General features: G+C 46.0%; 1 protein-coding gene across 15 annotated transcripts in view; it reads right to left on the reverse strand.

Annotated features, from left to right (window-relative positions):
- TNS1 (tensin 1) overlaps window positions 1-15,693 on the reverse strand; it is a 310,381-nt gene that overhangs the window by 223,436 nt on the left and 71,252 nt on the right. The window contains exon 1 of one of the 15 annotated variants that reach the window (XM_088662750.1): window positions 15,448-15,543. The exons of 13 other annotated variants lie outside the window; for them this stretch is intronic. In XM_088662750.1, the coding sequence (XP_088518876.1) occupies window positions 15,448-15,528 (81 nt within the window). In that variant the 5' untranslated portion in view covers window positions 15,529-15,543. Of the gene's footprint in view, window positions 1-142; window positions 256-15,447; window positions 15,544-15,693 lie in introns of those variants that run through there. One more of the 15 variants, XM_088662790.1, reaches the window with a different exon arrangement.

The raw sequence follows: 15,693 nt of genomic DNA on the forward strand, positions 1-15,693 counted from the left end.
ATCTTCATGGGTACTGTGAGCCTAAAGACTCATCCTATAACCGGAGAGTTTAGTGCTGCAGATAGGATACCTAGTGTGGTAGAATCCTCCTAGCAAAGACACACAGAGAAAAAAAGATTCAGATAAGGGTTGGACCACTTACCAGAATGCATCTCTGAACCCTTCCCAAGAAGAACAAGACCAATCCCCTTTTCTTCTTCCCTCAGTGGGGCAGAAAAATGCCCACAGTGCCTCTCTCCAGCTTGTCAATGCTGTGCTATTTTATTCCAGGTCAGCCACTCCCAAGATCTGCCCAAAACCATGGACTTTGCACTGCTTTAGTATAAACAACGGGATTGCAATCAGACAGCTTAGAGGCCCAACAAGACTGGGAACCTAGCAGTTATCCTGAGATTACCCAGAGACATGCTATTTTCCCCTGACAAGGGTGGAGACCCACCATGCTGTTTGCAGTATCCAAGCTCTCCCCTCAGAATCCCACAGCTTCCTTTTAGGAACCAGGGGCCATTCAAAGGGGACACTGAGAATAGGTTTAGCTGGAGCACACAGGCCAAAGAAAAGGACTAGAACTGAGATTTAGGGCTGATTCTTCACTGGAAACCTAAACTGCAGGAAAGATTCCAACACAAATATTTGAGAAACCAAAGCTGGGCTGGGGGGTTGAGGGGGAGAGGGGGAGAGTATATATTGGCTACATATCCATGCTGCGTCTAGCTGTGGACAAAGTTCCTGGCAACCACATTTACGGATTCAATCACCGCTTGGTGATTTAACCCTGTTTTATAGCTACACAGAGAGTTCAAAGCCAGAGGGAGTTATCAGAACGAGAAGTCACAGGGGAAAAATACAAACCCAAATGAAATCCTGATTGTGAACACACAGACACAAACACATACACATGTGCTACAATGCAATGTAAGGTGAAGGCCCTTCCCAAACAACACCCCTGTTCCCTCTAATTGCTTCTTAAAACAGCACATCATCCAACACTAGTGAGACTATATCCCAGTCTGGAAGTTGTGTGGATGGCTGGATAATACTTGGAAAGGGATTTCACTGGGGGAAGGAAATGCGCCTCAGTGTTGAAGAGCCAGAGTGGAATTAACATAAAGGGGGGAAGGAACAGAAGAAAGGAATACAAGGTCATTCATTTATAACAGTTGTAAATGGTATGGAAGGCAGAAGAGGTAGGTACCTATGTTGCAGTTGCTGCCACAATTATGACATCAAACTCTGCACATCCACAACCTGGAGAACCACAATTTCCATTATAGGTGGAACTCCCAGGAAACAAGCAGTAACTGGTTTGTTACTGAGAACGCAATTCCTTGTGCAAAATGTGATTCCTGGGAATGGATGCACTAACTGGGAAGACTGCCATCTGCGTCCTGTGCCAGGAATGAAGAAATGCCTCTGCATTCCCTGTGCAAAACCAACACTGTCTTGAAAACCTCTGAAAAGATATTCCACCCTGGATAGCAACATTGGGAAGGTAGCCCTTAGAAAAGGCCCTCTCGTCTCCCAGATAGGCCCATTTCCCCCCCAGGGGATTTTGTTCCCATACAGAGCAGAGAAGGACACACACAGTATCACAGCTGCACAAATCTTGGAGGACAGTCAAATGTGAGTTGCTTTCTAATCAGAATCTCGGGCAAAAAGAGGAGGGGACCCCAGTGTATGTGTGCCCTTGTCCTCCTCATATCCCTTTGCTTCCAAGTCAAGGCAAAACAATCCCTAAGACCCCAAAGCAAGTCTGCATTCCCGCACTCCACCCTCACCCCACCTCACGGCAATGATAGGCAATGGGGGTGGGTGGGGGGAGGGAGGGGGGATTAGCCTGTTTTGTTTCCAGACCGTTTCCTCTGTTCCTCCAGAGTTTGCCCCAGACATCACATTACATCAGAGCAAATAAAGATAGAGACTGCTCCTTTCAGGCTAAGTTGGAGGGGGGCGGTGGGGGGGCGGGGATGGGTGAGTTGAGAGAAACCAGATTGAGCGCTTGCATGCAAGTTCCCCTCCACCACCGCTCCCCACATTTGTAACCTCAGAATGGGGAAAATGGGGGGACAAATGTGCTCAATCAGGAAAGTTTAATAGGCTACAGGAAGTGGAACATATGATGTTGCCTTATATCAGCTGAGACCACTGGTGCTTCCAGCTCAGCTTTGTCTAGACCAGGCACCCCCAAACTCGGCCCTCCAGCTGTTTTGGGACTACAACTCCCATCATCTCTAACTACCAGGACCAGTGGTCAGGGATGATGGGAACTGTAGTCCCGAAATAGCTGGAGGGCCGAGTTTGGGGAATGCCTGGTCTAGACTGACTGCCAGTGGCTCTCCAGGGTTTCAGACAAGAAACATTCCCAGCCCTACTGTGAGATGCTGGGGATTGAACCTGGGACCTTTTGGGTGCAAAGCAGATTCTCTAACCACTGAGCTTTGGCTCTTCCCATAGGTAGGAGAAAAGTGCTGTTAGTTAGCACCCCTGGCATTGCACTCGCAGAGGTTGCGTGCAGTACAGGCAAGGACCTTTTCCCTCAAACTGCCAAGAGGGAAAGAGCAAACATGGTGAACTGAATGCCCTCAACTAGAGAAGCAGCTGAAGGCAGGAGGGGCAAGAGGCCTTCTCCAGTGACCTGTATGATTCAATCAGGAAAAGATCCTAGGGGAGAACATATTCTGAATTGTCTGTCTTCTCTCCGTCTATCCACAGAAACATTAAAAGGAAGGAGAATTCCAATTTAAATATTTGCATACAAGCTAGCACTAGAAGATTTTTCTTCAAAACTTCCTATCCCATCTCATCCCAACTTATTTATAGGCCAAATAGTCTAGCCAAGCAGTAAGAACACAGAAGAGGACTTCGTTGCTTTGCTGAAGAAGTTGGATAACATGACTGCCGTCCAAACCTGAGGTTCAGACCAAATAGGCACAGCCAATTTGATCCCCCACAATGGTTCAATTTGAATACATTTGCAGCAGCTGATCATGCAAATGCATCCCTATGCACTACTATGATTTTAAAATTATAAGAAAGAAAGAAAGAAAGAAAGAAAGAAAGAAAGAAAGAAAGAAAGAAAGAAAGAAAGAAAGAAAGAAAGAAACTTGGTGGGGGAGCAGCTATCGGTGGCATTTTAAAATCTGGTTAAAAACTGTTTCCATCTCAGCTGGTATCTGAATTTCCTTTGTCCTCCTGTTTCCGCAACTCTATACTCCTTGCCTGTCGTAGCTTTTAGATTGTAAGCCTGTGAGAAAGGACTGTCTTACTATCTTCATAAGCCACTCTGGGAACCTTCTCAGCAAAGTGCGGGGGTGGCAATAAAATGCTGTAAATCACAAAATAAATAGTATGAATAAATAAATGTGGAAATTGTTCTCTGATGGTAGAAAGTATAAAAAACTGCTGCTTTACCTCTGAACGATGGTCCCTGTGCCACCATGAAATCTAGCCACGCACCCCACTGCCAGTCACATGCTGTCATTGTAAGAAACAATGTAGGACACATCACATCGTGATAATGATAATGATTTTTTTGTTTATACCCCACCCATCTAGCTGGGTTTCCCCAGCCACTCTGGGCGGCTTACAACATAACTAAAACCATAATAAAAACATCAATCCTTAACAACGTCTCTAAACAGGGCTGCCTTCAGATGTCTTCTAGAAGTCAGATAGTTGTTTATTTCCTTGACATCTGAAGGGAGGGCACAGGGAGGGTGCCACTACCAAGAAGGTTCTCTGTAACCTCACTTCTCACAGTGAGGGAACCAGCAGAAGATCCTCAGAGGAGGACCTCAGTGTCTGGACTGAGCAATGGGGGTGGAGACGCTCCTTCAGGTATACTGGGCCGAGGCCATTTAGGGCTTTAAAGGTAAGCACCAACAATTTGAAACAATGCTCAGAAACGTACAGGGAGCCAATGAAGATCTTCCAGGACTGGTGTTATATTGTCTCAGTGGCCTAGCTGCCACATTCTGGATTAGTTGTAATTTCCGAGTCACCTTCAAACGTAGCCCCACGTAGAGCATATTGCAGTAGTCCAAGCAGGAGATAACCAGGGCATGCACCCTGGCGAGACAGTCTGTGGGCAGGTAGGGTCTCAGCCTGCATACCAGATGGAGCTGGTAAACAACTGCCCTGGACACAGAATTGACCCACACCTCCATGGAAAGCTGTGAGTCCAAGATGACTCCCAGGCTGCGCACTCGATCTTTCAGGGGCACGGTTACCCCATTTAGGACCAGGGAGTCCCCCACACCCACCTGCCCCCTGTCCCCCAAGAACAGTACTTCTGTCTTGTCAGGATTCAACCTCAATGTGTTAGCCGCCATCCATCCGTCAACCACATCCAGGCACTCACACAGGACTTTCACTGCCCTCACTGGTTCTGATTTGAAGGAGAGATAGTGCTGGCTATCATCTGCGTACTGGTGGACATCCAGCCCAAACCCCCTGATGATCTCTCCCAGCAGCTTCATATAGATGTTAAAAAGCATGGGGAAGAGGACATAGCCCTGAGGCACTCCACAAGTGAGAGCCATAGGGTCCGAACACTCTTCCTCCGACACCACTTTCTGGACACGGCCCAGGAGGAAGGAGCGGAACCACTGTATAACAGTGCTCGCAGCTCCTCTAGATCAGGCATCCCCAGACTGCAGCCCTCCAGATGTTTTGACCTACAACTCCCATGATCCCTAGCTAACAGGACCAGTGGTCGGGGAAGATGGGAATTGTAGTCCAAAACATCTGGAGGGCCGAAGTTTGGGGATGCCTGCTCTAGATGGTCCATTAGCTTTGGCATGCTGAAAAACATAGGACAACCCATCCAGACAACCAACACTATTTTTTCCCTCTCCTTTCCCTCATGCTTGAAGAGGGAAGTGTGGAAATGTAAAAATAAAGCAATCCTTATGAGTCGTTTTCCAAAAATGGAAGACTTCATGTGACATCCACTCAATGTTTCTGTATATACTTTTAAACATTAATACTATACAATGATGCTGCCATACCAGAGCTTTCCAACTCAGTTTTAAACCAGACCTCCTCCTTCTTTTTGGTCTACCCTCCATGTCAGCAGATATCTAATTTGTATCTCTTAAAATAAATTAGCAAATTAGATATTGCTGGGAATAGACACTGAGCAGCAATGGCTGCTTGTATCTTGTAACATCTAGCTGGCCCCTCACTTTTCTTCTTCCAGAGTTCAGGGAGCAGGGTTGAGAATGCAATGTGAGGTTACAGAGGGTGAAATGCAGATGCGAGACATCAGAAGTGGGAAGAGGGAGGGGAGGAAGAAAATATCATCCGGGAATTGCATCATTTTGCTGAATATATCAAGCAGGTGAAACTGGGGGTGACAGAGAGTACACACCCACCCTTGAGACAGTACTGTATTATGTTGAAATTGCTGGGTAACTGGGAGGGGAAAATGAGTTTAAGGTAAACATTTCTAAAGAAAATACAACATTTTGATTACAGGTCAATGGTTCTCTCATATGATATGTATATACATAAACACACTGCTATAAAGCCTTAATCTGCCAAACAGGTTTCTACAAAGTCCTCCACAGTGGCATATTAAAAAACATATTGCAATCCTAGGGAAAAGAAATATAACAAAGTAAACAGAAGATTGAGATTTTTGTTTTTATTTATTTTTGCAGAATTGCAAAAATATGGCCCTGAGGAAGACTCTGTTGAAACAGATTTGGCATATTAAAGATTTATAGTAGTATATTTATATTTGTTGTGTGTGTGTGTGTGTGTGTGTGTGTGTGTGTGTGTGTGTGGGATATTCATTGAACTGCAATTTTTTACAATTACCTTTTTATACCTTCACTCCATTTCCCTCCCCCCCCCCAGTTATCTGCTTATTGTTAAGGACAATATTAATCTCGGTTTGTTTTTACATTGAAGTTACTGACACCTTAGCTGAGCTGGGGGGGGGGGAAGTAGGGCAACAAAGCTAACTTGGTGGCATCCAAAAGGTTAGCAGGCAGGGGCTCAGAAAATACCCTAAGAATATTTGTGCAGGATGGGAAGAACAATGAAACCTCCCTAAGACGGTCTGAGGGACATGTGTGTCCCAAGCACCAGGGTGAAACTGCCACACTACCATCATCATTCAAAACAACCTCTGCCAACCTGGTGCCCACAACTCACATCGGCCCCAAGAAGGCAGAGACTGATCTAAAAGATGGAAGAAACCCACATTTTTACAATCAGTGGGAGCCATGAGGAATGTTGCTCACGGCATCGCCTGCCTCAGATAGCCTGGCAAGCAACTGTGACTGGAAGCTTCCCTCTCATCTAACACTTATCCTCATCCCTATATCCTCATGCCACATGCCTGCAAAGTCACTAAGTCGCCCCTCAGAGAAAGTGACAGGAGCCCATGGGGCTCTTTGACATCCCCCACCTCACCCCACACACTCAGTATCCAAAGCATCTTCTCCAGCACTTTAGCCTGTTGACCTTGTCAATTATTCCCTTGGCCTCGTGACCTCCAGCCCCCTAGGGAAAAGGTATCTAAGCCAAAGAGCTTTCCATGGGGAAATTCAATCACAAAAGTAGGAATGGAGAGGGGGGGAATATAACTGCCACAGCTTTAAACAGGCCCATCCAAAATTGTTCCAAGTCTCAGGTTGGGTACAGGCCTGGGCTTGAGTGCTGACAAGCAGCACCAGAATATCAGAAGTGAAAGACAGCAGAATTCTCGAAGAGGAGGATTAGCGAAGGGCTCAACCATACTTTTGTCTGCCCCACCGCTTTCCCCCTGGAAAACCAGCAACTTAGCACTGAATTGGAGCAAATGGCATTTGTGTTCTCTGCGGATGGCCATTTGCTCCAATATAGCGTTTAAGAGTGGGTTTTCCAGGGGGAAGAGGCAGGACAAAGACAAAACCACTTGGACCCATGCCTGGAAAGTGTGGGACAAGTTGAAAACTGCATGGGATGAGACCTCAGTGCAGACAGAGGCACAACAAAGCTGCTTCCTGACCCACAGCTAATAAGACGAAGTCCAATTCATCCAGCAAACTGATATATAACTGACCAGCCAAATCCTACATCAAGAGAGGAAGAGCCACAGCTCAGTGGTAGAGCACATGCTTTGAATGCAGAAGGTCCAAGGTCCAATCATTTGCATCTCCAGGTAGGACTGGAAGAGATCCTTCTTTGAAACCCTGAAGAGCCACCATCAATCGGTGTGGACAACATGGGCCTAAATGAACCAATGATCTGATAAGTGAACCTTTGAAGTAAAGGCAGTCCTGTTGTTAGTGCATGGGGGACAAAAGGATACTAGTGTCTATGCAGCATAAAGACGATGCAGTGTTAGGGCAATCCTCCAAAGGCCTAGACTGCCCCCTAAGGCCCATCATAGAGAGGTAGCATTGCAATTTGGTGGTAGAACCCATAAGGCACATATAGTAGTCCATTATTTCCCAACTGTTGATGGTTTTACCACTGGGATGTGTGGTGCTACAAAGCATAGCCTGAACCAAGTACCCACAGCATCACACTTGTATAAAGTAAACTCAACCTGCCTGTGGTTTTTCTGAATGAAACCCGCTAACATCTTAGGCAGAGAGGCATCTGCAAAAGCAAAGCCCAAACTGGGGGAAAATAAGTCCTTCATTACCACAAGACCAAGAGCTGGGACCTTAAATTGTGCTCCCTGCACCCAATACAGCTGTTAAGGAGGAAGGTACCACATAAGGTCACCATCCCCACCTGCAAATAGAAGACATGAACCATGTCACCAGTTGTGGTCAGAATGAAAGATGCCTTCTCCACAGTAGCAGATGACATGATGGGGTGGAGGCACTTACCTGACCTCCTGGCAGGCAAGTCACTGCTGCTTATGGGGGGAGGCAAGACTGATGGGATGAGGTCATCACAGTACAAATGTACCAGCTGAGCCAATCTGGCACTCCAAATAGTGCATCTGGCTCTCCCCCCCCCCTCTGCCACCTTGCCCCTTCCAGTAAGCAGCAATGACTCACCAATGGGGTGAGCCCCATTATGCGGCCGTCCACTACTGCTTCTCTAATGTTGCTCTATGTGGCTGACATTGGGGAAAGAAACAGTTTCTTATGCCTTTGATTTCCTCCATAGTCTTGTTATAAAGTTGCTCAACGGCTTGCATTTCATTCCGTCGCAATAAACCAACAACCTTCTTGAACCCGCATTTAACTCTCCCTTCCCTTCTCCCCTTGAGCCACACCCTCCCCTCCATTTGCCACACTCACATAACATGTTTTTACTGCAGGGCTCCCCAATCAAGAGCTCAACTGCTGCCTTTTAAATTGCTGTCTAATTAAGAGTGATTATTCTCATTAAGTTTACAGGCCACGGGTGCCACTGAAAGGCAAGAGAGGTTTACTAAAGCACAAGGACTGTGTCCTCCCTGAGCTACATGAATAGGAAATCAATCTTGCCTGGGGCTAACCATGGGGACAAGAACTAGTTTGTTCATTTATTAAGAAAATTTATACCCCAAACCTATCAGCTTTGCACTCAGGGGCAGCTGAGTGTACTTGCTGAAGCAAAGAGTTCTCAGATGTGCGGTTAGTAAGGGCATGAACTTAGGACATGGGCTTTGAAATCCATGTGTTCTGCCTTCTCTGAGAGCCAGGAACTATATTGGAGGAAAGACCTTGCTTCAGAGTAAACCATCAGCAGTCCGGACAGATGATTATTTTAACCTCGAACACAAATTCCGACAGTAACACAATCTTCCCCAAGTTTACTTAGCAGTAAGCTCCAGTGTGTTAAAGTGGGGCAAGGATTGCATCCCCAGGTCCATTTGACTTTTGTCAAGCTGTTTAATATTTTGAGGGATAGCAGAATGAGGCCCAGCCAGCATGAACCAGAGCAGTAATACCGGTAGTGATCCACCCAGTTCCAGAGCAGTAATAGTGATCCACCCATTTCGGCACCTGCCTCTAACTGCAGCCAATACTGGACAGATCAGAGAAGTGCTCCCTTGTTTGTTGCCTTAGTGCAAAAAAATCTAGTGAAGTCTTGTGCATCAACATTTCACTCCAGAAATCTTTTGCTTTCTAATCCTCCCCAATTTTGATTAGTAAGTAAAGTAAAGTAGTTTATTGCATTGGCCATATGGCCATGGCACATGTACAAACACCATTTCACACCAAAATCACACCGCTGATTGCAGCTTGGAAATGAAGTACCCTGCTCATTAAAATGTCTTGGGAAAACTCAAATCTAACCACTGTCAAAAGACACAGGGTTGAATGGCCTACTGCCCGAACCAAACATGGCTGCTCTTGTGTTCTTTCCCAAGTTGCACTGCACTTACCACAGCACTCAAGGAGAAGGATGCATCTAATCCAATTCTTTCTTTACCATTTCCCATGCAAGTTTGGGAGGAGGCCATGGTTGCCAGGCAACCTTAGCTGCCTGCCTAGCACACAAGGAATCCATATGAAGAACTGTAAGCGTCTAACATTTTTTTTGAAAGCAGACAAATAAAGCTAGGGCTGTAGCCATAGCCAATTTTTTAACTGACTAACCATGTTTCAGGGTTGAAGGACAGCAAAAGAGCTTTGACAAGACTGAACACATAGAATGAGGTGATATTGCTCAAATCACTCACCTGCACACACATCAATCCAAGCTAATTTTTGTCTCCCAGAGGAAATGATGAACACATCTGATTGTAATGGGAAATGATAATTGGTGGCGCAGGGAAGCAGGCAACCCAAGGATATTGAGAGTTGCTAACTTAGGACTTAGCAACTCTCAATATCCTTGTGTTGCCTGCTTCCCTGCGCCACCAAAACTTAGGACTTGCAAATATTTTCTGTTTATGTGAAATAGTAGCCATTTACGTTGCTTCACTTTAGAGGTGATTAAAGTTAAAATTATGGAAAAGAGCTCCAATATTGGCAAGCTGGAATGTGTGCAGAGGAGGGTAAGCAAGATGATCAAGGGTCTGGAAACCAAACCTTATGAAGAACGGCTGAGGGAGCTGGGTATGTTTAACCTGGAAAAGAGGAGACTGAGCGGAGATATGATAGCCATCTTCAAATATCTAAAGTGTTGTCCTATGGAAGATGGTGCAAGCTTGTTTTCTCCTGCTCTTGATATTAAATTTATTCAAGTTACAAGCAAGGAGATTCCAACCAAACTTTCTGACAGAAAGAGCAGTTTGACAGTGGAACCACCTCCCTCAGGAGGTTGTGGACTCTCCTTCCTTGGAGGTTTTTTAAGCCAAGGGTGCATGGCCATCTGTCATGGATGCTTTAGTTGAGAGTCCCGTATAGAAAGGGGGTTGGACTAGATGACCCTCAGGATCCCTTCCAACTCTACACTTCTATGATTCTATGCTGCCTAACTGCACAAACAGTCCTCTAGCTTGTACCTGAAGGCAATTTCATGTACTAGCTTTTCTTACACAGCCATAACCTCCCCAAAGAAAAGACATGGGTAGTCAAATGCCCTTTTATCCAAGGGTACCCAGAGGATTAAATATCTGACATCCAGTCAATGTTCCAAGAGAATAAAACCATTTGAGCACATATACACACTCTTTCCATACATTGTAATATTCCGTTTCCTATCAGGAAATTACTGTATCTCAATGAAGGGATTTGCAATTATGCATGGAACGTGCCAAATTGTTTGTTTTATTAAATTTATATAGTTCAAATCAAGGCAATTTAAATAAAATCAGGAATGTTTAATCTGCAGTTTAATTCACCAAGAAAAAGGTTTTGCACATCTTGCCACCTGGTTGGTAGAATATAACGGTTTTCATTTAAAGAGGGCATTTATATAGGAGCATATGACAGAACCTTTGGTCAAAGCCTTAACGTGCCTTTCGAGCTGCAAAATTATATGCATATGGTTATATACCAAGTGTTTAACATGGGTGGGGAGCCTGAAGTCCAAAGGCCAAATGCAGCCATCAAGACTTCCTCCGTCTGGCTGTAGCAGCCAGCAAGGAGGGGCACTGGCACACAAATGACCTCTCAGCAGCAGAGTAGCTGCCACTTAGAAGTAGCTGCTGAAGGGGTAGGGGCCCTGGTACTGCGCAGGAGCACCAGACTGACTCTGCTGGTGCTCCCACACAGTGCCAACATCCCCACCACCTTGCTTGCCCTTACCTCTTCTAGTAGACAGTAGTACTTCTGTTGCCTGGAAGTCAGATGCACAGTGGCAGATCACTACTAGCCACTATTGCTCTCCCGTCCCCATGCCTCTTACTAGGTCACACTCTCCCCAAAGCCACACCCCCTTTCCCCAGCTGACACCCCTCACCTGTCCTGCTCCAAACCTTACTCTGGTTCATTTGTCTGCCTGGAATGTGCCCCATCAACTCTTGTTTGCCTGAATGGAGGATGGAGAGTTGTGGGCGCGCGTCAATAGCTGTAGAAATCTCCCACTTTAGTTGGGCTTGCTGTGTTGTGCAAACAACGCCTTTAATTCAGTGTTTGATTTTGGGTTGCAGATTTATTGACATAGAGCCTTCCTTGCAGAATGCACAGTATAAAGAACAGGTGTGATGGGTCCCTTTCCTAAAAGGATTACAATCTAAAACAGACACAGAAAATTATGGAGGTATAATTAGGCAGAAGAATATGTGATCACCCTGTTTTGCTATCTATAAAAAAAGGATCAAATATTTTAAGTCTAATCAGTTTCTTTTCTTAATTCAGATTTTGTTGCAAACTACATTTTTAAACAAAAGGCAGTTAATGTAATTGAGCTTTTTAAATTGCACAAATCCCTTTTTTATTTTTTAAAATATGATGTTTTAAACATAATTGAATTTCCATCCTTTTATTTTCTTTCATTGCATAAAGCTGGCACAATTTCTGATTCCAGCTGGTACAAATATGACTGGCACCTTGGAATTACAAATATTCTCCAGATTTCCTAAGTAACCCTATTACTGTATTCATGATTCTTAATCAGAAAGGGGTGCTATAAATGCTTAGTGTCTAGACTTGAGCTAATATCTGATCACTGAATAGCATCCCCCCACCCCCACCCCAAAAAGCTGGCTCTGGTCTTTCACCTCCCTTTATTGTTGCTTTTGGAAAAGCAGACAAGCTCCTGGGAACTCCTATGTTCTTCTCCCAAAAACATCAGCTTCCAACAGGCTGGAAGTGATCAACAGAGACTGGAGTTCCTGGTTAGTACCCCATGCTGTTAAAACATTTCCTCAAAAGCATCTGGAACTGGCCATTATCAGAGAAAGGATACTAGGCGCAATGAACTCTCTGACCTGGCAAAGCTACTCCTCCCCTGTTCTTGTCCAGGATGATAAATCACAACACGTGTCATCCCCCATCATTTAAATCATCACAATAAAATCCCCCTAAAGCAAAAAAAAAGAAAGAAAGAAAAAGGAAAAGATAAAATTCTGAACACGTTGTGATCTTACATCACTGGAGAGCTTCGTTAGCTCATTAAGCAGCCAGCAATCAGGAAGCAGAGGGAAGCATGGTCTGAAAACATACACAAACACACTTCTTATTTTGGGAGGCCACACACTGCTTCCATTTAAATGCTTCCCTGCATTGTTTTTCATCTCTGGTACTTGGGGGTGGGGGGAGGTGGAATCCAACTAGCTCATGAACCCTATGGCTGGGCCTGCTGATCAGAAGGTTGGCGGTTCGAATCCCCGCAATGGGGTGAGCTCCCGTTGCTCTGTCCCATCTCCTGCCAACCTAGCAGTTTGAAAGCATGCCAGTGCAAGTAGATAAATAGGTACCACTGTGGCAGGAAGGTAAACGGCGTTTCCGTGCGCTCTGGTTTCCGTCACGGTGTTCCGTTGCGCCAGAAACGGTTTAGTCCTGCAGGCCACATGACCCGGAAAGCTGCCTGTGGACAAACGCCGGCTCCCTCAGCCTGAAAGCGAGATGAGCGCCAAAACCCCATAGTCGCCTTTGACTGGTCTTAACCATCCAGGGGTCCTTTACCTTTACCTTTTTACCTATTCTTTGAACACAGGGTTCGGCTTCCTCTGTACACATGCAAGGAGACTAAGCAAACCATCAAAGAAGTAAGGAACTTTCCCCATGAGTCCAAGGGGACTCTGGGCCTGTAAATGGAAGTCTCATGAAGGCTGAAACTGTTTAGGTCTCTTGTACATATATTCAGATTACTCTCAAAAGTAATTGCCTCCATTTTGACCATAACTGGGAATAGATGGCAGAGTGGGGAAAGGCTCCTGCGCAAGATAGATCATGGGCCAATTCATGCCCAGAGATCTCGACTCAGTGCCCATATTTCAAATGATTTTCAGGAACCAGAGGATTCTGAATTTTTTTTATAAAAAAAACCCATTCCTGACTACTCACAAGGCCAGTCACCAGAGCATAGAGAGGGCTCATCCACATTTGTATGCACCCCATGCCTAGAAAGCATGGCTCCAAGCAGTTTTTCCCTTGCCCCACTCGTTTCCCAGGGAAAACTCACTCTTTAGTGCTAGATCGGAGCAAATGCCAGTCCAGAGAAAACCTGAATTGCTGTTTGCTCCGATTTAACACTAAGGAGCAGTTTTCCTTGAGGGAGAAAGCAGCGGGACAAGGGAATGTGTAGATAAGCATAGCTTGTAGGAAATGCTTTTGTGAATCGGCACTCGTGAGTCTATCCCTCTGCTTGCTTCTGTTTCTTTAGGGAGACATCTAAAACTGAACAAAAAATCTGCCACTGTTTCTCCATGGCTTACCACCTCGCTTTGCAAAGATCAGCAAGAATAGCTCACATCTTTATTACTTTGGAGTAACTAATATGAGGTAGTGTTGGAAACAGACCCCAACAACACTAGCTCTTCCACCCAGATTTGAGAACCTGCTGATCCATTGCCACTCTCTCCCCCTGAAAGGCCACTTCAGAACCCAGGCTAATTTTGGCAGTTGCAGAGTCCCCCCACTCTCACTTCTTCTTGGCTTCATTTTGTCCTCCAACTACCCACCACCTCCCCCCCCCACGCCTTTGGGACCACCCAAAGCATCACTATGGCAACAAAGCGATGTCACAAACAGCGGGTTGTAACTGTAGGGACCAGGCAGACAGGCTCCGCTCTGGAGAAGCAGAGTTCTCTTTTCATGCAAATGTTTGTCCGATTAGTTATGTCCCAAAGCCCATCCCCCCCCCTCCCAGGCTGAGCAGCTACGGAGCAAATCCTGCCCTGTTACAAATGGGTCTCATGGTGGCCTTCCAAGTCACTGGGCCCAACTGTATCAGGATCTGGCCAGCAGGATTACTAGACAAAGTATTATAGGAAGGAAGCACAAATAATGCTCTTTAAAAACAGAATTATTTTTGGCATCTCTGTTTTCCTGCCTATGGAAGCACCTAACCTCTGGTATTTTCCCACTGGCAGCTTCTCTCCCATAACAGGGAATGCCTTTAAATCAGAAATCTTGTTTATTCTCACATAAGCCACGTGCAGCAGGTTACCTGACCTACAGGACATGGAAAAGAAATAGGTGGCCGGAGATGATCCTAGCTTCGACACTCACTTGTGTACAGCAGGTCACATGCATGTCTCCAATATGATCTGTCAGGATGCCTGAAAGGGGCTTAGAACATCCAGATCCACTTCTAGCTATCCGTGCCACCATCATGCGTCCCAAGATGCAACTGCAAAACACCTTTCTAGCCTAGTGGGTGGTCTCCAATATGTCATCCTCGTGTTTCCACAGATCCAAATACCCATCCACTATCTGCATTAAGAGATCGCCTCCAGATGACCATAGAGGCTCTCTCGGTGAGCACAGTTCACTTTGCCCTCCCTTTCGCTGCAAAACCGGTAAAGAAAGGGGCGAGCGATCTGGTTCTCGCAAGCGCCGGGAAAACAGTGAAAAGTCATTTCCCCCCTCACGTGAAAACTAATGGCATTTTAAACAGGGGAGAAAGGAAGAAAATGCTTCTAAGCCCGACATCCCCCGGCTTCCCTGCAGTGTTCTCCAGTGGCGCAGCGAGCCGGATAGTTGGACATCTGCTTCCCAGCAAGCATCAAAGGCTTTCCTTGCAAAGTCACATCCAGATGGAATCCTTTAGGAGGGCTTTCCTCTCCTTTTCCCGATCCTCGTCTCCCTTTCCAATCCCTGAGAGGCAGAGTCTTTGAAATCCATCCATCAACTAGCATTAACACATGGATACACACACACACACACACACACACACAGAGAGAGAGAGAGAGAGAGAGAGAGAGAGAGAGAGAGAGAGAGAGAGAGAGAGAGAGAGAGAGAGAGAGAGAGAGAGCTCCCCTCCTTCCTCCTCTACAGTTGCCCTGTTTGGAAATGCGGTCAAAAGTGGAAGGAAACACTCCAGCCCAGTAACTGCAACCCCTCGACCAGAAGCCCGGCTTCGCTTTGCAACACAACCAAAAGCAAGCAACTTGGGAGTGAGGCGGGGGAGAAAAATGATGCTGCGGGATGTCGTCGAAAGACATCTACGTACCCAAAGCATGCAAGACAGGCAAACCCAGGTCATCCTGTCACCAGATCGGCCCTTTGGGAGACTCAGTGAAACGGACAGCATAACAGCATCAGCTCAGCACATCCTCCGCGCAGCCTAGGGGTAGGAGGGCTAGGCAGAGGCAAGGAGAAAGTGCAAGGCTTTCCAGCCAGCAGCAACGTATGGGCATGTGCCTCTCTGCCGCTGCTGCCTCTTCGCCTTCCCTTGCCTGGTGTCACCGTGGATTCC

Source organism: Zootoca vivipara, chromosome 1 (assembly GCF_965207765.1).
Source record: "Zootoca vivipara chromosome 1, rZooViv2.hap1.1, whole genome shotgun sequence".
In the NCBI taxonomy this organism is placed as follows: Eukaryota; Metazoa; Chordata; class Lepidosauria; order Squamata; family Lacertidae; genus Zootoca; species Zootoca vivipara.